The sequence below is a fragment of the Phyllobates terribilis genome, unplaced genomic scaffold (assembly GCF_046119375.1).
Source record: "Phyllobates terribilis strain yellow unplaced genomic scaffold, ASM4611937v1 Scaffold_1__5_contigs__length_1240528914, whole genome shotgun sequence".
Lineage (NCBI taxonomy): Eukaryota > Metazoa > Chordata > Amphibia > Anura > Dendrobatidae > Phyllobates > Phyllobates terribilis.
Window position 1 is genome coordinate 947,290,301 of NW_027362761.1, and position 23,685 is coordinate 947,313,985.

Consider the following 23,685-nt stretch of genomic DNA (forward strand, 5'->3'; position numbering starts at 1 on the left):
TTCAGAAACATATCTATTAAGGCTGGAGAGGCATCAGACAACTTCCATGCTTTGGACAATCAAAAAAATACCCAAATACAGTAAAAACTCTTTTTTTAGGTAAGACAGTCAGTGAGGTCTACTATTCCCCATACAAGATCTCATGATAAAAGTCTAATGTATATGATGAAAAAGATGGTTTTCATATGAAAAATAGGTATGCTATATGTGATATGTTCTTTAGATTGATGTAAGAATAACAAAGAAAGAAACTAACAAAAAACAGCAAAAATATTTATTTAAATTAAAATAGAAAAACACACACACGATGTACAGTGAACAACGGCCATATGGGAAACACAAGACGAGTGAAGATGGCCAAATATCAGAACACTCGAACACAGAATACATTCACTTTAATTATGACATGAAAGTAATGTGTGCATGAACATAAGCGAATGATGTGAGAAATAAACCACTACTAAATACTGGTACTATAATCGACCAATCAAAAAAATCCATTTGGCTAGAAACAAACTGTATGAAAAACCACAGCCAGGATCTGAAAAGTGGTGAAGATAACTCCAAATACCAGCAGGAGTAACTTTCATATCCATCAGTTGTAAACCAGCTAGCTATTTTGTATAAAAGTAATAAAAAATTCACTAGATTTAACACTACATCAACTCTAAAATACAGTAAAAAAGACACAAACTTCAATGTAATCTTACATTTTTGGTAACAAATGTAAAGTTAATGACTATGCAGGCATGTGCCAGTGTCAGTATAAATGCACATGTCCCATTACAAACCTTCATACAGCCAAGCCTTTATGTCTCATTTTAGGTTGTCAGTCATGTGATACAACATCGAGTCATAAAGCAATGAGTGCTATACATGAGAATGCCTCCATCTGTTGACCAAAAAGTCACTTGAGACCATGGCTCGGATCTCAAATACATTTACAAATAAATAGCATATCATTATGTACATTTTAAATATTTTTTGTCTCATTTGGTCTTTGTGTCCTACTACAACATTAGACATACTGAATACATTCAAAGGACAACTTGAAAGTTGAAGTTCACTGAGTACAAGTTAAGGAAGTTGAGGTTCCTCAAAGAGAAGGTAATCTTGAAAAGTAATGTCTGACATATATCCTTGTCTTTTGTATTAAACACAATATAAGATACTTTGGAAGTTGTTAAGATTCATTTGTTTCAATACTGGCATCTGTATATTAAGGTATTAATTTCTTAAGTGGTGTTTTACACATGATAATCTTAATAGAGCACCATTGTTTATGGATCTGCGTAAAAAGTTGGCTTTTAACATTTCCTTTAAATCCTAAAATTCTTAGATTACATCTGAGGAATGGTACACTTAGTTACTAAGCTAACTAGTCCAGGTTGTGCATTTCTGTGATATCTACAAATAGGATCTCTTAATTGTTAACTTTTCCATATGTCCCCTCTGGTGGTCTGTAGTACTTTGGGAATGTCAGGAGCTGTATCATGTTGAAAGCATACTTTCTGCATTTGATATTCTTCATCACATTCTCTATGCGGCATCCTTCTCTGGGAAGAGGAAAAGAAAGCACAACTTCATAAGACAGGATATAAAGAAATAGGTTTTATTTATTCATTGCAGTGTCGCAGTCTTTGAGTAAAAATAACAAGGTTTCAACTATACATTTTTTTCACAAGTGATGATACATCTTACATTTTTAAATCCAAAGGCCAGATACATGTAAAAAATGCCCTCAGAAATACTCATACTTGCATTTATCATTTGAACCAGCTTTGGACTCAATGTCTGGTACTCTACAGAAAACCAAGCAAACCTATAGTCTCTATATTCATACCAAACTTTGCTTAAAGGTTTTTTTCTAGGACTTTAGTATTGATAATATCTCAAGTTAGTTCATCAATGTCTAATTGGTGGAGGTCCAACTCCTGGCACCTTCACTGATCAGCTGACTGGAGGTGCTGCAGCGTATCAGAAGTGGCACAGTGCCAGACCTTGTGTAGTGGTCATAAGTGGTACTGCAAATTCTTTATCATTCATTTGTTTGGTGACAGATTCTATTAGGCAAGCTAACAACACGTAGGAGAAAGCAATTTATCTCTGATTTCTTTTTCTTCCTGATCAATTGGTTTTCTTGTATCTCTCGAAACTAAGAGGTTTTCAAAGTTTGTTCTAGAATCCACATGTACCAAGAGGATAAAATGCAAAAATGCTTATAAAATGCATTATAAAATGTATTCATTTTGATGATACAAGTGAAGCCTAAATTCTGAAGAAAGACGAACAATATTATTTTGCTAGATGCACTTCAATCCCTATAATTCCCCATATAATTGCTGTCTAAGTTGTGATGGTTTTGTGGTGGTGGTCAAGTCCATTCTAATTAGTTTACGACTAGGAGATGTTCCTATCGTTTGTAGTAGCTCTGATAAAATTATGACTTTAATCTTGTAAGTGGCCTTGGGTATTGCACCTTGTTGTCAAGCACGCTCAGTTATAATTTTGTCACCAATCTTTATACAGTATCAAAAAATATTCAGAATCAGAACTATCTAGTCTTAAGTGTCTAAATCTTTACTTGTCACATAAAAGAATAAGGCATTTATTGAATCTGGCCATATAGATTTGCAGATAAAATTTCAACTATTATTTTATATAATTCAGTTTGTTATTTCTATTATTTATAATACATTTTAAAGTTTATCTAGTTCATTTTTTTTTTTTAAGAAAAAAAAATATTTTACAAAGAAATAGTGCATATTGACAAAGTAGAAAAATTGTTTGCACTTTCCTACAGAAAGGAGAAAGACAAGAAAAAGCAAACAAAACATACACAAAAGGGAAACACTGTAGACATTGTGGCAACAAGGCAGAATTAAGCTTGATGAGCAGAAACCATAAGAAAAGAAATGTCTCAGGCAGACGCATGAAATTATAGTGAGAAAGACAAGGAACATGCTTAGCCCTTTATGACTTTCTTAAGGTGCATTGTTCTATTCTTCTTTTGTGCTGTAAGAGCAATATGTAACTCAGTTCTTTAGGAATTTTTATATATATATATATATATATATATATATATATATATATATATATATATTTTCATGTGGGCTCCAATTCCTATAGAGATGAGCAATTGCGTTTTTGGCGTACCCTTGAAAGTTTCAATACTTGATAGATTCTATAAAGGCAACATGTTTATCTAATTCCCGAAATTACTCAGTCATATTAATGTAAAGGTAGTTGACATAATTGATAAATTAGGAATACCTTGATGTTCGCAACCTGGCATCAATTAGACTGCCTAGAACTACAGTTCTCTATAGTAATAATACATAATTGGAACAGCACATGGAAAATCTATTTTAACTTTTATACTTATATAAAAGAAAAGACATCAAGAAAATGTAGTATTTACTTTAAGCTATATTAAGGCTCAACCTGTTCAAAGAGTTGGACCGATGGCTTGAAAAATTTCTGGCATCTCATTAAGACATATGAATTGTTAGTATCAGTGAGCCTTCATAACAATGCATCTACACATACTGCTCTGATGTGAACCTTTGGCTTTAAGGACCCTAAACACATTAGACTATGGTTGGCCAAATCTACTGATATCTTCTTGCTCAGCCGACAGTCCAATGTGTATGGTGGGCTCCCGATTCACCCTTAACAGTTCATATTGGGAAAGATAAGGATCTGGCATATCCAATTTCAGACTGCCGATGCTTTTGTTCTCGGCAAGATAAGCTGCCGCCAGAGGAGTCTGGCAGTGGCTCTCTCATAGAAATACAGGAAAGCTTGGCAGAGTGAGTGAGCCTGTGTATGGAGTCAAGAGAAATAGCTGCCGGTAGAATGATCAGCCGAACCATAGTTTGGCAGTCAGTTATCAATGGGGCCCCTTAGGCTCTTTTCTCATTTTCACAGGAGGCTCAGCTCAGTTGGTCGTAAACAGTATTGTATGCAATATATCCTTCCTGTCAAAACAAAGGATACCACAACATCACCCTGAGGAACCCTATTGTAAGTTATTGATGTTCATCAGGTGTGTAATAAAAGAAAGCTGCAACGCATATCTGAACACAACCTTAGCTGACAGGTTCAGCTACTGTAATGCCGACAGTCTCATAAAGTGAAATAGGACTATAAAGTGAAATCTCCATGCCCCCTTTACTTTGTCAGCAAACCTCTTAAGTTCATGTTACATTGTACATTACATTAAGAAATTATTTTATCAATATTTTTCATTGCATTTTTTATATTAATAATAAGATAATGTTGACAGGATTGATGGATCTTAAGTGTGAGCCGTAGTGGAAGGTCCATCACAAAATTATAGTTATTATTTCATGCTATTTAAAATAGCTAACTTTTAAAAGTAGCGATATTATAGAATCACATAAAAATATAGGGTTTATATGGTTTTATCATGTTTTTTCCATAGTGTAAGTTATACTTCCTTGGTTTCCCATAGCAATAACTACTACATTTCCATAGATTTGCTTTCTTTGCATGTTTAAAGAAATTCCAAGTTTATAATTGAATATCTATATACAATGATTATCATATTCGTGAATTTGACTGCACAAAAAATCACTAGTCAGTGAGTTAGTTGGCGATGTACGTATTCTACACTTTGTAACCTGTAGTTTAAAGGAAATCTATCAGTAGGACCAACCCTCCTCAGCAAACTATATGGGCATGAAGGTCATAGGGAGCTGAATAAAATGATACCTTGATATCTGCGATCTAATGTCTTATTCCAGAGAAATCCACATTTTTCTTATGTAAATGAACTGTTCAGGACTGTGGGCCGAACACTGATCTGCATGAGTTATATCAAGGTACCATTTTATTCAGCTTCCTGTAACCTACATGCCCATATAGACGGCTTAGGAGGGTTCATCCTACTGACAGATTCCCTTTAAACAAAAAATTATACGAACATTAAGTGTACTTATGATCTGTATTGTATAAATTTATCATACAAACAAGTCTAGGAGCCCATATTTTGTGTGTCATTGATTTCATTGAGAAAAATAAATTTTTTATGCATCAAGGAAGAGTAAAGTGCTATGCACAGGCCCCACACCATCACAACTGCAGTGTCTGTGTCCAAAATATAGTATTCTAATACAATGAATAAAAGGTTAGACATGGCTATTATTTGATAGCATTCTAATAAAATACTCCAAATAAACAGGCTGATATATATCCTCTGGCCTCGTCGTGAATAAACATGGTACACATTACTGGTGCGGTATTGTATATTGGATATTCTTGAAATAAAGCATCTGGTGACTTTAGATTCCTTGGGATTTATTTACATACATATGGAATGCTTAAAGTTGTGAAATGAAATGTACCATAATAAAATATGCATGGCTTTAATGAAATTAATTACAAAGGGCAAGCTACTATGATGAAGAACGCAGTGTGGACGTCCCACGATGAAATGAGAAAGTGGAATACTGCCTTGTCACCACACAGGTTAACATAAACAGTTAATGTGGACCACTATAGAAAGAATGTGTACAGGTAGCTGTCAAAATGCCCAATATAACTACGAACAGCTATGAATATTGATGCTAAACGTATTAGAAGAGGAAAGGAAAAGCCCCATTAAATCCTTGAGTTTCCAAAAATAAAGAAACAGTCACTATCTGATGTGTTTCAATTTTACGGTCACAAAGATTTCAAGTGTATATAGGGGACCATAGACTATTGATAGCTGGTGGACCAAGATTTCATCAGGTAATAACCATTCCTTCTAATTCTTCCCATAATTTGCACATGCAGCTCATCCACAAATGCACGTGTTTTCTGGCAGCAGCTTATCTCCTTTGGCAACAAAATATCGGACATTATTATTATCCAATTGCTTGATTCTTCCCTCCCTTGTCATGTGCATCGGGATCGGGGTGGAGTTAAATAAGTGCAGTAGATAGTTGGCCAGTTCTGTTTAACATGTATAGACAGCCTCGGGAAGTTACCACCAGTGCACTCTAAATCGCAAGATTAGAGTCAACTGTTCACCAATGAAAAGGCTGACTGCTTTTACCCCTACTTTTCGAGTGCATTGATGGCAAGTTCCCCAATTGACAACCTCATACCATTTTGTTGGGGTAATGGCCCATTTACCATATAAAAGTCGATCAGTTCTCATTAATTGTCTTGTCCACACGACTTGACAAAACTGTATAAGGACAGAACAATGGTTAATACATTTCTTCTGTCCCCATACAGCACGTCAAATGTTAGCAGCATATCTCCTGTTCACCTGGGGAAATGTACTGCCAACTACTATGATTTAATGGCCGCCATGAAAGATCCTATCAGCGACCAAGTGTTTTGCTTGCTAGTTGACTAATTGCCTGCCTTTTTACACAGGCCAATGAATAAAAATCAAGTGCTCTTATGAAGGCTTGCTTGACAATTATTGTCCCATGTAAAGGGGAATTTAGGAATGATGCAAATGTCTTTGTGACATCTCCGTACAAAATTTGTGTTGCATGGAGATGTAATAGTGCACCCCTATACATTTATATGGCCCTACTAAACCTCTATTCCCTTGAATTGATATGGAGGCATGATGAAAAAATATTTTTGTACAGAATTCAACAATAAAAATTGAGTCCTGTGTTGGATGCCATAGTATGAAGTATTTTTTTCCCTAGAGACATTGCTTCTGGGAATGAATATCTCCAACATACAGCTTTGTACAATGAAGCCACTGGGATTCTTTGTTCCACCATATTTTCCATACAGCCTAAAATAACACATATTTTGAAATGTCCCATATGGCTTATATCACATTTTTTCCTGTACACACGTTTTCATAAGTGTCCTTTAAACAAAAAAACAAATTACATGAGTACAAAATACCATTATGATATAATAAAAAGTCCAAGACAAAGATATATACTAAGTAGTTATGTTAAGAAAACATGCTACTTTGATCAATCTTGTACACAAGCTAATTCCCGGTATATTGATCTTTGCCAAAAAAAAATAAAAAGTTATGGGCAAAATTATACAAGATTTGTTGTAAGAATGGGGCTTTGAAGTTAAACAAAACAGAATAAACCAATAATCATAAACATAATAAGCCCTATGATCTAGATGAGACAGTGGAACATAAATTATACTTTCTTCCTCCAGTCGTTTCAAGAAATATCACAAAGTAATCTGAATACAATACTAGATGTACATGGAGAAATTAATGGAAAAATACACATGGGCAAGCCTACAAAGGACACACTTTAAGGTACAAAGAACTGCAGATATAATTTACAAACTAAGGACATTGCTATTGATAAATGAAACAGAAGAAGAAGAAAGTGCATATTATTGATATTTGGCTAATAGCAACGCAAGACTCAGGATTAGCCACACAACCAACAAGTGTGAGCTGACAAGAAGCAGAGCAACGGGGTAGAAGTGACGAGAGGTTGGCTTGTTATCTGCTACACAGCCTTTCTCTGGATCATCCGACTCATTCAGAATTCCCTGGGCTTGACCACTGTTAGACAGGAAAAGTTAGGAACAAACAGAACAGCATTACAGGAAAGTTAGTACATACATATTCTAGTAGAAAAAGAACAAAACGACATGCAAAGGGGAAAAAATTATTTGGTTTATTATAGATGTATGTTATAACTAGGATTATATTACAAAGTAAAAGCTAATAATCCAGGAATAAGCGACAGCAGGGGATTTAAAGAGGGGTGCTACTGATAGAAGAGATGGCAATAAAAAAGAGGGAAAGAGAAATTACAAAAAGAATAAAGGAAAGACTTAAGATACAGATATCTCATGAGGAGTTCAACAGGAAATAAGAAATAACGTCCCCAAGTGGTTACTTAGCTAGTAAATAGAGGTAGATTCAGGGCCTAGACCTAACCAGTGAAAACTAGTGTTGAGGGAGTATGTTCTATTAACCCTTTCGCCGAGTACACTCGGGCCGAGCTCCGAGTAGTTACAGCTGCTCAGTGATATGTTTGAATCGCTCCCGTGTGCATGATTTGTGACTGTTTGACAGTTTTAATACATGTGAGGTATGTCTATTTCTTACACATTCCTCACATGTACTAAAGCTGTCAAACAGTTGCAAATCATGCACACGGGAGCGATTGAACCATATCACCGAGCAGCTGTAAATATTCGGAACTCGGCCAGAGCATACTCGGACAGAACATACTCGCTCAACACTAGTGAAAACTTTATATATATATATATCTTTTTGTCTCCTGTCAACAGGCTACTGAATGAACTGAATGTTGTAACCCCTTTAGGGCCGAGGCCTCATTATTTCTTTTTTATCTCACCATTCTGAAATACAGGACATTAAATTAAAGTTTCTGCATATATTATTTGAGAGCATGTATACATTAGCATTTAATCTGTACAACACTTATTATTGGGGAATATGTATACATTAGCGTTCAATCTGTAAGAGATTGTATGAACAAAGGAAATAAATAATGAAATATGTGGGGATTATTCTATATGGTATCTATTAAATAAACTATTCTAGTGCATTGCTATTGTTCATAGCTTTATTTATTGTTCCTAATACTTTATCTTATTTTTTGCCTTGTAATGTTCCTGTAATACTGATCTGTCACCAGATTTTACATTACGAGCTGCATACATTATTGGATAGATCTCAATGACCTGACGATATAATCCTTTTTGAAAATTTATGCTCAGGCTCTCCCTAGCTGGCTTGATTGACATCTCCTGTCTTTCTTCCCTGCTGCTGAAATCTCACACTGCTCAGTACAAGCTGCACTTGTCAGTCTGCCTGTTTCATTGGAGAATGAATACACTTGGACTCATAAGCTCTCTTACTGGACTCATAAAATATTAATTCTAATATGGCGACTATTCAACTATCCAGACCTGGATATTTGAAGTAGGTTCGTCAGGTCTAAAAGATCTATTTATTAAATTTATTAATGAATGTTGCATTGTGAAATCTGTTTACAGATCCTCCTTAAAACACCACTCCAGCTTTTTTTGTTATCGCAGCGCTGGAGTGGTGCTACTATTCTAAGTTTCCTGCCCCTAGTCTTATACTTACCAGCCGCTGTCTTTATCTTTTATTCGCGCCGCTCTGGTCGGTCATCAGCAATTTGTGACATGCCAGATCGCTCCAGTGTTTGCTGGAGCAATCCAGAAGTCACAACTCATTGTAAGTCTATGACAGCCTCGTTCTGGCCTCGTCCTGGCTCTCCTAAACTTACATTGAGAGCTTGTGACTGTTACCGCTGACTTTTGGTCAGTCAGAAGTTGCGGTAACAAGATGGTGGCATGGGACCAGAGAGGCGCCAGGAAGAACCAAAGACGGCAGCTGGTAACTATAAGATTTGGGTCAGGGAACGTGGATTAGTAGTACCATTCCAGCACTGAAATAAAAAAAATGCTGGAGTGGTGCTTTAAATATAAATTAAACTTTTAATACATAATAGCCTCATGTCTGAGTCTTTGATCGGTGAAGGTCTGGGTCATAGCACTTTTACTGATCATTGAAATGAAGGGAAAAAAAGAGCTCATCTGATCATCAAAGCACAAGCAGAGCGTAGTATGGAAAACCTGGTGCTATAAGCACTGTGGTAAGACAACAACTCTGTCATCTGTGATTGTGCATATTAGGATAGGTATGATATATTGGTGGCTTTTATGATCTAAAAACTGCAATTTATCATCTTAGAAACGTTTTCTATACAGCTGTATAGGATTTATAAGATCAATATCTACATCATGTGAACAGAAAAGTTCTGTCTTTTTTTTCTTTGTTACCGGTGGCTGTCCCTTACTACCCACCCTAGACCAAAGTTGGGGGCACCAGATCACTGTTCACCTCAGACAGCAGAAAAGATAGTTGTAAGTTTACTTAGAGATCAACATATTCTTCTTATAATAACTGTATGATTGCCAATTAAAATGTAATGTAAAACTTACAATGCAATACTAATAATACAGCTTACGGTCAGACATGCCCAAACGTGTCTATAGCAGTAAACACAAACAGAATAGTCATACAGAATAAAATGTGAACTTTGGTTTTTTTTTGGGGGGGTACAGTGCTGATTACATTCTTTAATAACAAATGGAGTTGTGATTATACCACTTCTGACATACTTGGATAATACACTATTCTTGACTTCTTAACACACACATACTTCTACTGAGAAATTTAGTACCAGGTAATGGTTGGTTAGATATTACATTTCATTTCTTATGGCGGCTACACATCAAGCTGGCACATATTTTGCATGCTTTATTTGGGAGGAAATAGTCTGTCAAGGGATCTATGAAATGTTAAGATGGAAGATTTAGAGTCTGTTTAAAAGGATAATCAATATACACCCTTTCAGCTTGTCATTCCCCTTCTAACACAAATTAGATACAAAAGTAAAAATTTCAGATTAACTGGAGATCTAACATGAACTTCTTCATCAGAATAGCGGCATTTGTGTTTAAAAGAAAATTCGATATGGTACTTTCCAGACAAAGACATGAATGTAGGTGATTTTGCTAGAATGTATTTAAAGAAGTTGTCCACTACTAGGACAACCCCTGTTTATATCCCTCGCTTGGACCCCATAAAATGATAAAGGTTGTAATCACCTCCCATGCCGGCACTGTTCCAGCAGTGTCAGCACTTGTGGTCCCGGGGCTCCCGTGCTGTTATTGTGACACATGACGCCGGCACCCAATCAGCTCTGGCGTCACTGGCCCTGTCTCCTGTCGAATTGAACATGAAGAGGAAGTGAGAGAGCCGCCTCAGCCCTGACTTCCTCTTCATGTTCGATTTGTCCAAAGGCGGGGACATTGGCGCCAGCGTTGATTGGGCGCCATCGTCACGTGTCACAACAACAGCAGGGGAGCCCTGGGACCACAAGTGCTGACACTGCTGGAATGCCACCAGCATGGGAGAGGAGTATAAGCTTTATTATTTTATCGGTGCCAAACATTTTGATCAAGAAGGTGTTGTCCTGGTAGTGGACAACCCCTTTAATAACACTCAAGGACTAGATTAAAAAGCAACAATTTTAAAAATAATCTTCTGGCCATCTACATAATATTTACAGAACCCTGACCCGTTTCTTTCCAAGTTCCAACCATCTAAATTATAAAGTCTATTGGGCAATATACTTCTCAAAAATGATTATTTTGGACATTTTCTTTATTCTTTTGCTCTGGACTTTCAAAAGCATGTTTTGAAACCGCTCTGTACATGATAGTTTCTAAATACCACAGAAATTAGAAAATGGTTGTATGTTACGGGTGATAACTAGTAATACTGGGAGATCTCTGATCCACTGTAACTGTAAAGAGTAGCAGGGTGCTGGAAGTCCTGGAAATCAGAGAGGTGAAGCTTCAGCCAATAGCTGTAGAGTAGGAAGTGATATCAGAGAAGAGCATTGCTTTGGTCACTTCTCCTCTACACCTCACTAAATTTCAGCCATTTTATCATTGCTCATGGTGTTAAAGACCCAAAATGTACAAAGAATATTAGAAACCTGCAGTGAAAGAATAAACACAATGGCTAGCATTATGTGATTCTAGCAGCTACTGGATAGGAAAATTGTCTCTGAGCTTTAATTAAGGAGGGCTGTTACATGCTTAGACTGTAAAACTGATTTGCCAAAATTATTTCTGCTGCCTTAAAATTTTACTTGCATGGGAATCAGGTTGGGATCTGTCTGCTAATGCCTCTAAGACAATCACATTTCATCCATAGTGTTGCTTGATCCACAATTGTGACCTGTTCAAAATATAGAGCAACAGAGATCTACCAAAATTGTTAAATATTTTAAGTAGATTTTATTTTTTAAATTCATCCTGTCGCTAGTCCTCTAATACAGGGTTCCCCAACTCCAGTCCTCAAGGCCCACCAACAGGTCATGTTTTCAGGATTTCCTTAGTATTGCACAGGTGATGGAATTATTGCCTGTGCAGGTGATGCAATTATCACCTGTGTAATACTAAGGAAATCCTGAAAACATGACCTGTTGGTGGGCCTTGAGGACTGGAGTTGGGGAACCCTGCTCTAATATACATCATTCAGTTAGTATTCCATTATTTACTTGTTCCTTTTTATCTTGCAATTCCTGGTATACCTTTCTTCAGTTACAGTTGGGAAAAAAGGTATTTAGTCAGCCATCAATTGTGCAAGTTCTCCCACTTAAAAAGATGAGAGAGGCCTGTAATTGACATCATAGGTAGACCTCAACTATAAGAGACAAAATGAGAAAACAAATCCTGAAAATCACATTGTCTGATTTGGAAAGAAATTTTTTTCAAATTTTGGTGGAAAATAAGTATTTGGTCAATTACAAACAAGCAAGATTTCTGGCTCTCACAGACCTGTAACTTCTTCTTAAAGAGGCTCCTCTGTCCTCCACTCATTACCTGTAGTACTGGCACCTGTTTGAACTTGTTATCAGTATAAAAGACACCTGTCCGCAACCTCAAACAGTCACACTCCAAACTCCACTATGGTGAAGACCAAAGAGCTGTCGAAGGACACCAGAAACAAAATTTTAGCCCTGCACCAAGCTGGGAAGACTGAATCTGCAATAGGTAAGCTGCTTGGTGTGAAGAAATCAACTGTGGGAGCAATAATTAGAAAATGGAAGACATACAAGACCACTGATAATCTCCCTCGATCTGGGGCTCCACACAAGATCTCACCCCATGGGGTCAAAATGATCTCAAGAACGGTTAGCAAAAATCCCATAACCACAAGGAGGGATCTAGTGAATGACCTGCAGAGATCTGGGACCAATGTTACACAGGCTACCATCAGTAACACACTACGCCGCCAGGGACTCAGATCCTGCAGTGCCAGACGTGTACCCCTGCTTAAGCCATTCCATGTCCGGGCCTGTCTGAAGTTTGCTAGAGAGCATTTGGATGATCCAGAAGAGTATTGGGAGAATGTTATATAGTCAGATGAAACCAAAGTAGAACTGTTTGGTAGAAACACAACTCGGCGTGTTTGGAGGAGAAAGAATGCTGAGTTGCATCCAAAGAACACCATACCTACTGTGAAGCATGGGGGTGGCCACATCATACTTTGGGGCTGTTTCTCTGCCAAGGGACCAGGACGACTGATCCGTGTACATGAAAGAATGAATGGGGCCATGTATCGTGAGATTTTGAGTGCAAACTTCCTTCTATCAGCAAGGGCATTGGAGATGAAACGTGGCTGGGTCTTTCAGCATGACAATGATCCCAAGCATACCACCAGGGCAATAAAGGAGTGGCTTTGTAAGAAGCATTTCAAGGTCTAGCCAGTCTCCGGATCTAAACCCTATAGAAAACCTTTGGAGGAAGTTGAAAGTCCATGCTGCCCAGCGACAGCCCCAAAACATCACTTCTCTAGAGGAGATTTGCATGGAGGAATGGGCCAGCATACCAGCAACAGTGTGTGCCAACCTTGTGAAGACTTACAGAAAACGTTTGACCACTGTCATTACCAACAAAGGATATATAACAAAGTATTGAGATGAACTTTTGTAATTGACCAAATACTTATTTTCCACCAAAATTTAAAAAAAAAAATTCTTTCCAAATCAATGTGATTTTCAGGATTTGTTTTCTTATTTTGTATCTCATAGTTGAGGTCTACCTATGATGTCAATTACAGGCCTCTCTCATCTTTTTAAGTGGGAAAACTTGCACAATTAGTGGCTGACTAAATACTTTTTTTCCCCACAGTAGGTTATGTGATCTCATGGTGACTTATTGGTAATTACAACCTTTATGATCTCTGGAGTGGGTCATCATCTCAGTCAAAAAAAGTTCCTATATGATGAAATTGGATGTACTGTACCACTGAAGTTATGCACAGGTGAAAAAGTTCCTAGATAATGATGATAATTGCACAGAGCCTGCGGGTACTATTATAATGTAGGTGATCGCAGTTCAGCCTCCTGACAAGATATCTATAATATATCTTCCTAATTAGGAAAATCGAGACAGAAGGATGTCATACTAGCAGTGTCATCCTAGCAGACAGAGATGGTAATGGGCTTAGATGGCCATGTTCTGCTATACAGATGTATCATAGGATTTATAGAAAAGCACATAGGGATACAATGCAGGATTAGAGCTACAAATCAGGATGTAGACCTAAGGGAAAAAAAGAGGAGGCTGAGCTGCATGGAAGCATGTAGACTATATATAAAACAAGTGCATGGTGTGACAGATGATAATCAGGTGAGGGTGCGGTTATAGGAAAAAATCTTATTTAAATCCTGCTCTGCCATAGACCTGACCTAGTCCTCACTCAAATGGTGCTGGTTTGGTGTAGAAAGACCTTGGAGCTCAACACAGGTTTTCAATTTGTTTTAGTCTCTATAGCCATCTATAGCATTAGACCTTATAGCCATTTAGCCTAAAATGTCAAATAGAGCTATAAATGAGTATTATGCACTGATTAATAATGCTCTATGGACACCCAGACACCTTAGATTACTAAAAAGTGTGTTACAGATTCCTGTATATGAAGTGGCATCACTGGTGGACACAGACAGAAAAGGGCCCTGTGCAAGAAAAATATATGGGCCCTTTAAAGTCCAATATCTCATGATAATGCACAATTCCTCCTGCTTTGGAGGCAGAAATTTCCCTCCTTACCTCTTGGGCCCCTGTGCGGCAGCACAGGTTGCACCAATGATATGTCTGCCCCTAAGTGGTATGCTATCAAGAGTTCTCATAATGGTATAAACAGGAAAAATATAATACAGAAGCAGTAGGATAATATGACTGAATATCTCCTGTTTTGTGCTCAATAGCTTTCAAAAGTGGTCTTCTGAGGATTAAAAGTGTTTTTACTAACTAGAGGAAAATCAGGATTTGGCCCATTCCCCTGTTTGGCAGCCACTTCATGGTGTGATGTGTAAGTACATCAGCATGCTGCAAGCAATACTTGTCTCGCTACTGTTCTCTTATGTTCAGGTAGCAGAAACTGCTGATCCAGTTTTCTCAGTAATTCATAGCATTTCTTTATAATTATATCGATCTACATCCCTGCTGAGGTTCACAGGACAGATCATTATTTCCCCCTACAAGACCTAACAAATGATTTTTTTTATTATATGTGCAAGACTCCGGCATTTCGTGACTTGCAAGCGCAAATAACTTATGCATTCAAATCAAACCTAAAACCATTTAATTGTCAAAGAACGCAGGGAGCATTTTATTAAACGCTGCTAGAAGACAGGCTTATTTATGAAGAGTCATTAGGTTGCTTTATAACTAGCTTCAAGTGCACATCAATAGAGAACTTGGTGTTCCAGAGAAAGGGTAGCTAATTTAAAGGAAAAAAAAATAGTAAGAAGCTGATACATTCAATACTGAAATGAGCTGGATTTGATTTGGAAGACAGAAAAAAGCTAGTATAAAAAGGAATATATTCTTATACAAGCCAGGCGACTTAGTAGACATTATGAATATCTAAAGAAAATTGCTGCCCAGTTAGCATAATATGCAACATTCATTTTCTCGATCTAGATTTACTGATAATCCGCTCCGCACAGCAGTGTTCTCCACCTCCCACCATGCTTACTGGGAGTTATAGTTTTGCAGCAGCTGGAGAGCCACAAGAGACTCTTGCCCTGCAGTATGGAGACATTAGGGAGCAGGGTGCAGAGACCCCTACTGATGTTATATTAATGACCTATCTTAATAATCACTATTAATAATCTGCTTTAATAAACTAGTTTTCAAACAAAACTATTTGGGAATGCTGGGACTTATTTTAGGGTAGTTCTATGTTTGGGTCAGAAAGCAGCTATTTTATTAGGAGAAAAACTGGAGGACCCAGTATGTCAATGTGTATGGATGGCACCTCAAGGATAGTGAACTGAATAATTGAAGAGGGGCTGTAAGCATCACAACACACCATTGGGTAATTTTTTACCTAATTTTTCTAACATACACACTTAAAGGGAATCTGTCAGCAGGTTTTTACTATGTAATCTGAAGACGGCAGGAAGTAGGTGTTAAAACACAGATTTCAGCAATGTCTTTCTTATCAGGCTCCTATAAGTAAAGTGTACAGTAATTTGCATCATAATTGTGTAACAATTTTAGGTGTAAATTTCTGGATTTGTATTGTATGAATGTAAATAACTGCGAAGGTTTAATGATAAAAAAAAAAGTAGCTTGACAAAGTTGGTTACAAAAGTTGTAGTACTAGTGCGGAATAAGTTAAACCTCTTCTCTGGTTGTTTTTACTGCTTCCCTCCCTTCCAACCTGTTAAAAGCTCCTATCTACCTATGATTAGAATCCCCCATCTGTAACATGTTGTAGGAGACGTGTTGGACTAGCCGAGTGTTCCACATTCAGTTACTCGGGAGATTGCGTGCGACTCACCTGCTGTTGGCTGCACTATTTTACACTATTGCACTGGATTTCAAGGTAATTACTGAACTTGATATAAGATGAAAACGCATTCCTAGGCAGCAAATACTAGGGTAAGAGTTATATTACTTGGATATTACTGCATTAGTCATTTCCCTGAAATTATTCAGTGTGGCTCAACAACACAAATCATATTGCAATGTGGCTCACAGATCATGAACGATTATGTCATGTCATTATAATATGTAACTGAGGGCTATCAAGGCAGGTTACCAACTTGAATCACATTAGCTTTCTTCAATCATTAAGGGTAGGTGCACCCTACTATTATCTCTCCATCCAAGAAAAATGTTCTGATTATTCTGATCAGACTCCGATCAGAGTTTGACCAGAGTGGCATCAATTTTTCTCGGAAGTGGAGAAAAAAAAAGTTTCTCCACCCTCTCCATTCTGCCAGTCTGTGAAAATCAGACAGCAGTGGGATGTCATCAGAGTGTGGTTCGATGTTTTTCACAGACCCATTGACTTGGATCAAAATCTGACATGTCTCCGTTTTTTTCCTCAGACCATTCGATTTTAGGAAAAAATGGAACATGTGTACGGTACAGTCCCATATAAAATCATGGGTATGAGTGCTATCTGTGAAAACCACGGATATAAATCGGCCGTGTCTGTGCACGAGCCCTTATAGTGTGACAATATCTGACTAATTCTTTAGTGAGCCACACCACAACATATATGATATGTAGGTCTATTGAAATACAGCAGATTCTTTCTACCCCCTTACTAATCGTTGTTCTTGCTTGAGTTGAAGTTAATCATAAGTTAGCTTTAATAGACATAAGCTCATAAGTTAGCTTTAATAGACATAACATAACGCAAGAGAGCTTTAATAGCAAACAGAAGTATTCATACAAACCTTCTCATGCAGTCGAGAGCCCGGATGAAAAAGTCTTTGTGGAGGTCATGTTCATCTCGTAAGATAGAGCACTGCTCCAAAGTGACTGACATAGACGTCCGGTCCTTGGCACTTTTACAGCAAGTAAATCGAACCCCATTCATTTTCCGGCAAATCTGAGGATACACATAATATTTAATAATAAGACTTGTATTCCATGTATAGGCAGAAACAAGTTTTAAGCACTTATAATTAGAGTAAAATGAAGAATGGAACACTAATTTTGGACATAAAATCTAGTTTCTTCAAGTTTCACTGGAGGACTTGCTTCATCTTTAACACATTGTACTAAGTGTCTCATGTATGCCATCCACAGTACTACTGCTGGAAGTAGTTTTCCCATAAGTTGCCTATGTTTGAGGAGACCTGATGTCATGCACCGCTGATCTCCTTTCTTCGTTCTGTAGAGTTCAAGCCCGTAGATGACCACGCATCAGTGGAAAGAGCTTTGCACAACAGGAAAGGTACAAGGTTATGAAGCTTGTACTCTGAGCGTCAAAAGTAGGCACATCATTGATATGGAAGATAGGGCTACATTACTATGGAAACTATCCTTTTGTCTCCTCAGCCGTACATGGTGATTAGAACCTAAAAGAGCTCTAAAAAAAATGTATGTCAGAAGCTATTATTTCCTTTAAAAATATTGCAAAAAAAGAGTAGCATTGTACATTGTCGTAGCGTTGTAAAGACTCGAGCAACAATTGTCATGGCCTGTTTTGATTTCATGTAGTTTCTTTGTGAGTTAAAAGCATAGAAATATGTTATTAAAGCTAAAAATAGAAGAATCACGGTATTAAAGCTAAAAACGGAAACAAAATGTGTTGTTCCAGCAGTGCTTACTCAAAGTGTGCTTACTGTCAAAAATTTTAATAATTTTACTGAAAATGTATAGAGTGAAAATGGGCATCAAGAGGGTCCTGGAGCAGGAGTGGATTGAATAAAGCGGCATTCACAATATTCTTCAGAAAAGTCACTCATTGCCACAATAAAACTGCACACATCAATGAAATAATATGAAGTAACAGTGCAAAACCATGACCAAAGAAATATTGCAGAACACTACTACTAAGGGGATTGGGAAATCTTACCCCACCAGCAGCAAATGAGATGAAATAAAACAGAACCATAACTCACCTACTTGTTGCCAACTCGCTGCCCCCTCCAGTCTCTGTTTACTTTGCTGCAATGATTACACATCATACATCCAAATGACAACTCTAGAGGTGAAGCTTGATTGTATGACATGAGAATGCTTCAATGTACGTAACATATAGGACGAGTGAACATACTGACAGGAACCACCAAAGTGTTTGTGCTAGAGTGTTATTTTATTACACTGGCTCCTATTAGTATTTTTATTTTTAACAACCTCTTTAACAGTTTCCTGCTGTGGCTAATTTTTGTTTTTGCTCCCCTTCTTTCATGAGCCATAATTGTTTTTTATTTTTCTCTGGACATAGACTTGTGTTTTGCAGAACACATTCACTAAAAAATGTCCAAATGCAGTGAACTGGTGAAGAAAATGTTTTCGTTTCATGTGTAATTAGAAAATGACCAAGTTGTTATGCTAAATATATTATTATTATCATTTTTTAATTATCCATATCAGTATATATATGTACAGTGGCTTGCAAAAGTATTCACCCCCTTTGCATTTTTCATGTTTTGCTACCTCACAACCTGGAATTCCATTATTTTTTGAGGGTTTGCATCAGTTCATGTAAAGAACCAGCCTACAAAAGTGAACATTTGGTTTTCTTTTTATTGTGAAGCAGACAACAAATAGGACAAAATAACTGAAAACTTCAGTGTACATAACTATTCACCCCCTAAAGTCAGTATTTTTTAGCGCATCCTTTTGCGGCAATTACAACTGCAAGTCACTTTGGATAAGTCTCTATGAGCATTCCACATCTTGCCACTGTGATTTTTGCCCATTCCTTAAGAAAAAACTGCACCAGCTCCTTCAAATTAGATGATTTCCTCTGGAGAACAGCAATTTTCAAGTCTGACCACAGATTCTTAATTGGATTAAGGTCTGGGCTTTGACTAGGCCACTACTAAACATTTACACATTTCCCCTTAAACCTCTCCAGTGTTGCTTTAGCAGTATGCTTTGGGTCATTGTCTTGTCGGAAGTTGAACCTCAGTCCCAGTCTCAAATCACTGCCAGACTAAACAGGTTTTGCTCAAGAATATCCCTGTATTTCGCACCATCCATCTTCCCCCTAACTCGGACCATTCTTCCTGTCCATGTTGCCGAAAAACATCCCCACAGCATGATGCTGCCACCACCATGTTTCACTGTGGTGATGGTGTTTTTGGGGTGATGAGCTGTGTTGGTTTGGCGCCAGACATAGCGTTTACCTTAATGGCCAAAAAGTTCAATTTTGATCTCATCTGACCACAGCACCTTTCTCCATACATTGGTAGTGTCCCAATGTTTTTTTGGCAAACTCAAAACAAGCATTACAATTTTTGTGTGTAAGTAAAGGCTTTTTTGCTCACTATTCCATAAAAGCCACCTCTATGGAGTGTACGGCTTATTGTGGTCATATTAACAGAAACTCCAAGTCTCTGCTTGAGAACTCAGCAGCTCCCTCAGGGTTACCTCTGGTCTCTGTGCTGCCTCTTTGATTAATGCCCTCCTTGCCCAGGCTGAGAGTTTTGGTGGGCAGCCCTTTCTTGGCAGGTTTGTTGTGGTACCATGTTCGTTCCATTTGATGTTAATGGATTTGATGATGCTCTGGTAGATCATCAGAGATTGGGATATTTTTTTATAACCCAAACCTGACTTGTTTGGAGATCTCCGTGGTCTTCATGGTATTGTCTGGTTAGTGGTGCCTCTTGCTTAATGGTGTTGCAGCCTCTGTGGCCTTTTAATAAAGGTGTGTATATACACTTTCTTTCACTAAGCATGTAACTTATGAAGGTAATTGCTTGCACCTGAAATTTTTAGGGGCTTCATAGCAAAAGGGGTGAATACATATGCACATGCCAATTTTTAGTTATTTGATCCCACAAATTTAAGTTATGCCTATATTTTTCTCACTTCACCTCACCAACTTAGACTATTTAGTGCTGATGCATCACACACAAATTGGATTACAAAAGTATTTAAACACAGGTTATAATGTAACAAAATAGGTAAAAAACCAAGGGGTGTGAATACTTTTGCAAGTCACTGTATACTCCCTGTTCTGCTCAGATCTCTTTCCAGTCATCATCTCATTATATTATCATTACCTAAATATAGATCACACAGGATCTGTTAGGTGATCTGCTAGATGATGGTCACGGCTCACTTCCTGCACAGTGACCTCTGCACAGGTCACACAGCATGTCTAGAAAAAACTTCTACAGAAATAAATGACAATCTCCTGTCTCTTGCCGGTGACTGCTTAAAAGCATATTTCTAAATCCTGTTAACACAAGCTTGGTCAAAATAGCCGCCCACATAATCGTTTAACAAGAAAAAATCTACAATAAGTAAAAATAAGATTAAAAAAAAAATAGAATATGTATCACTATCAGGTTTTATTAAAATATACCTTAATATGCATGTTTTGATTGTGGTTCCATAGTTTTCTTTCTTTAGCTATAAACCTGGCCTCTATTTTATATTGCAATATGATCACTATGTCATTACCACAATCACTCATAGAGTGTCATTAGATCCTCCACATTTGTAAATTAGATTAAATAAAATGTCACTGAAGCAGCCCAGTCAGAAAAATGACAGATATATACAAGTCTAAATGAGCTGTAAATTGGATAGAACATTTTGTATTAGCATTTGTTGAAGTGTGTAAGCATTACCAATAGAGAGGAGAGTGGGAGACTTTCTTGGAAAGCTGTGACTGGATGAAGAAACAACCCCTACAGGCGTTCACCCTTAAAGTTCTTAAGGAGCTTAGTTCAGACATTGCTAGATCATTTAATTTAATCTTCAAGGATTACTTTACAGCAGGTACAACAGCATCATAAGATTAGAACAAAACAGTCAGTGTATTTAGGAACATGACTTAATCATAACGAGCAAATTGCTGGACAGTTAACATCAACTACGAGGAAGCTGCTTGAATGTTACTGTAAGCCTCCAATACAAGACCGGATGCCCTACCAATGGCGTGTACTAAGTTAGTAATGTTGTACAGTTTGTTTCACTCACTACTTTACCTGGAAAAATTGGTGTAACTTCTAAGAGACAATCTACCGTACTGAAATTTGAACTGTACATATCTTGGTTCATGTAAAACTGATGTTTTAAATCAGGTGTTGAAAATGTCCACCGTCCGCATCCAAGCCTGCCTGCAAGCGCCGTTCCATATTGTTGAATGCATTCTGTAGGAAGTCTGGGGTCATAGCCTGAATTTCTCGCTGTACGTTCTCTCGGAGTGGCTGTAATATTCGTGGCTTCTTACTGTACACCCGAACTTTCAAATGGCCCCAAAGAAAAAAAATCAGGCGATCTTGTTGGCCACAGTCCCTTGGAGATTACTCTGTCATCAAAGAAGACTTCAATACACGGTCTGGATAGCAGAGTTTGACCTCGAAACTTCTTTCTAAACTCACTTTGGCACCTCTTTAAAGGACTCAGTTTTCCTATAAGTTTTCACAATGAAAACACGCTCCTCCAAACTGTATCTGTACATTGTTAACAAGTGAGAAGAAATTTGGCAGCACTGAAATGCGAGCACCACACAAACTACCAATGAGCAGAAAGGAGTGCAGCAAGTCATAGTGGAGATGACTGTCGGGGCAACAAGTCTGTGAGACCACTTGGCGCGAGGATGTTTCTCATCGCTGTCGCTGTGGTTCATTGTACTCTCACTTCTCATGAACCAAAGTATTTACAGTCCAAATTTCAGTACGGTTGACTGTCTCCTTTAGAAGTTACAGGAGTTTTTCTGGGTAAAGTAGAGAGTGAATCACCCTGTACGACTATAGGATGCCTCTGGTAAACTACAGTAAGAAACTGGTACTGGAGTAATAACAGTGAGTACAGCCCAACCTTGAATACTAAAAACAGCTTATAAAATTAAGAATATTCTGAGGTATTATAAACCAAGAAATATTATTGTGTTAAACTTCAGAGAAACTTTTTTAATTTCATTTAATACATCTTTAAAGGGGTTGTCCAGGACTAAATTATTTTTTACTATGAGACAAAAAACTAACAAGCAGGTAGTTGATAACTGAGGCAACTACCTGCCTGTTCTACTTGGGACCTGCTCAAAACAGTCACGACCACTCCTGCTGATGAATCTGCTGTTCCATGTCAACAGAGTATATCTTTCTCTTCTGGGCTGCTGTGTCAACAGAGCGTGGCTGCCGACATCATGCTGATTGAAAGCTGGCTTCCCGCAGTAAGGCAGTGGGGAGCTGGCTGTCAATTGGCATGTTATCAGCAGTCATGCCCCATCAACAAAGTAGAGCAGATGAGAAGCCGCAGCTTAATCGACGTGAAGTCGGCGGAAGTCACTGAATCGCTGACACTAGTCTGTGACCGCTCTGTGGTGGATACAATTCTTTGTAGACAGGAAGAGGGAGGAGCCAGAGGCATTGCTCCTCCCTTCTATCTAGATAGAATCTTATCTGTAGCAGCTGCCATCTCCTATCTCAGTAATGGGAAAGTCTGTCTTCACTGAATGCAGATTTTACCTCAGAATTGAGAATTTTGATAATGACTGATCAACTTTAGCAGAGAAAGAAACAAATTTTTCCCATCAGATACATTACAAAGTTGCTTATTTTCATGTGTACTATTGATTTATGAAATAAAAATAAAAACAACAGGTTCCATTTAAAGCATTTTTCCTTTCATTACTTTTGTTTGTTTGTTTTTTTACATGTTTTAAATCTAAAAGGGAAATTGAGATTTTAAAGTCTTACAAATATTGTACATTTCTAAAGACTTTAGCTGCTCTCTAATCCCGGTAGAAAAGTGATTTATAAATAAAAGTTTTGCAACCTTTACCTAAAAATGTGCAATATGATGTGAAGAGATATTTTTACCCCAAATTTAAAGGAACTCTGGATGTATTTTTACACAAAGTAAAAAAAAAACCTCAGGAATTCTCCCCTTTCCCGTTCATCTAATTTTGGCTCAAGGCAATAAATAAAAATGTCAACAATTTCACTTGCTTCTTAAAATCTTCTGTCTGAGATGACATTTTTGCAAAAGTGAAAATTGGAAGTATAACCAATTTGTTTGTGGTTGTCAATGTTTCACTTAGTTTTTGGAATCTGACAAACTCGGTATTATATTCTGTAAACAGGTTTACTATCAGGTTCTAGGGAAAAAAAATGAAGCGGCAATATTGCTTCACTTCCTGTT

General features: G+C 37.5%; 1 protein-coding gene across 16 annotated transcripts in view; it reads right to left on the minus strand.

Moving 5' to 3' along the window:
* Window positions 1-259: 259 nt before the first annotated feature.
* Window positions 260-23,685, minus strand: part of INPP4B (inositol polyphosphate-4-phosphatase type II B) — a 911,138-nt gene continuing 887,712 nt past the window's right edge. For 7 of the 16 annotated variants that reach the window (XM_073642153.1, XM_073642224.1, XM_073642199.1 and 4 more), the window contains 2 exons: window positions 17,307-17,461; window positions 1,617-7,525 (listed from right to left, as the gene is read on the minus strand). In XM_073642153.1, the coding sequence (XP_073498254.1) occupies window positions 7,351-7,525; window positions 17,307-17,461 (330 nt within the window). In that variant the 3' untranslated portion in view covers window positions 1,617-7,350. Of the gene's footprint in view, window positions 1,557-1,615; window positions 7,526-17,306; window positions 17,462-23,685 lie in introns of those variants that run through there. The other 9 variants (XM_073642189.1, XM_073642238.1, XM_073642249.1 and 6 more) reach the window with 3 other exon arrangements.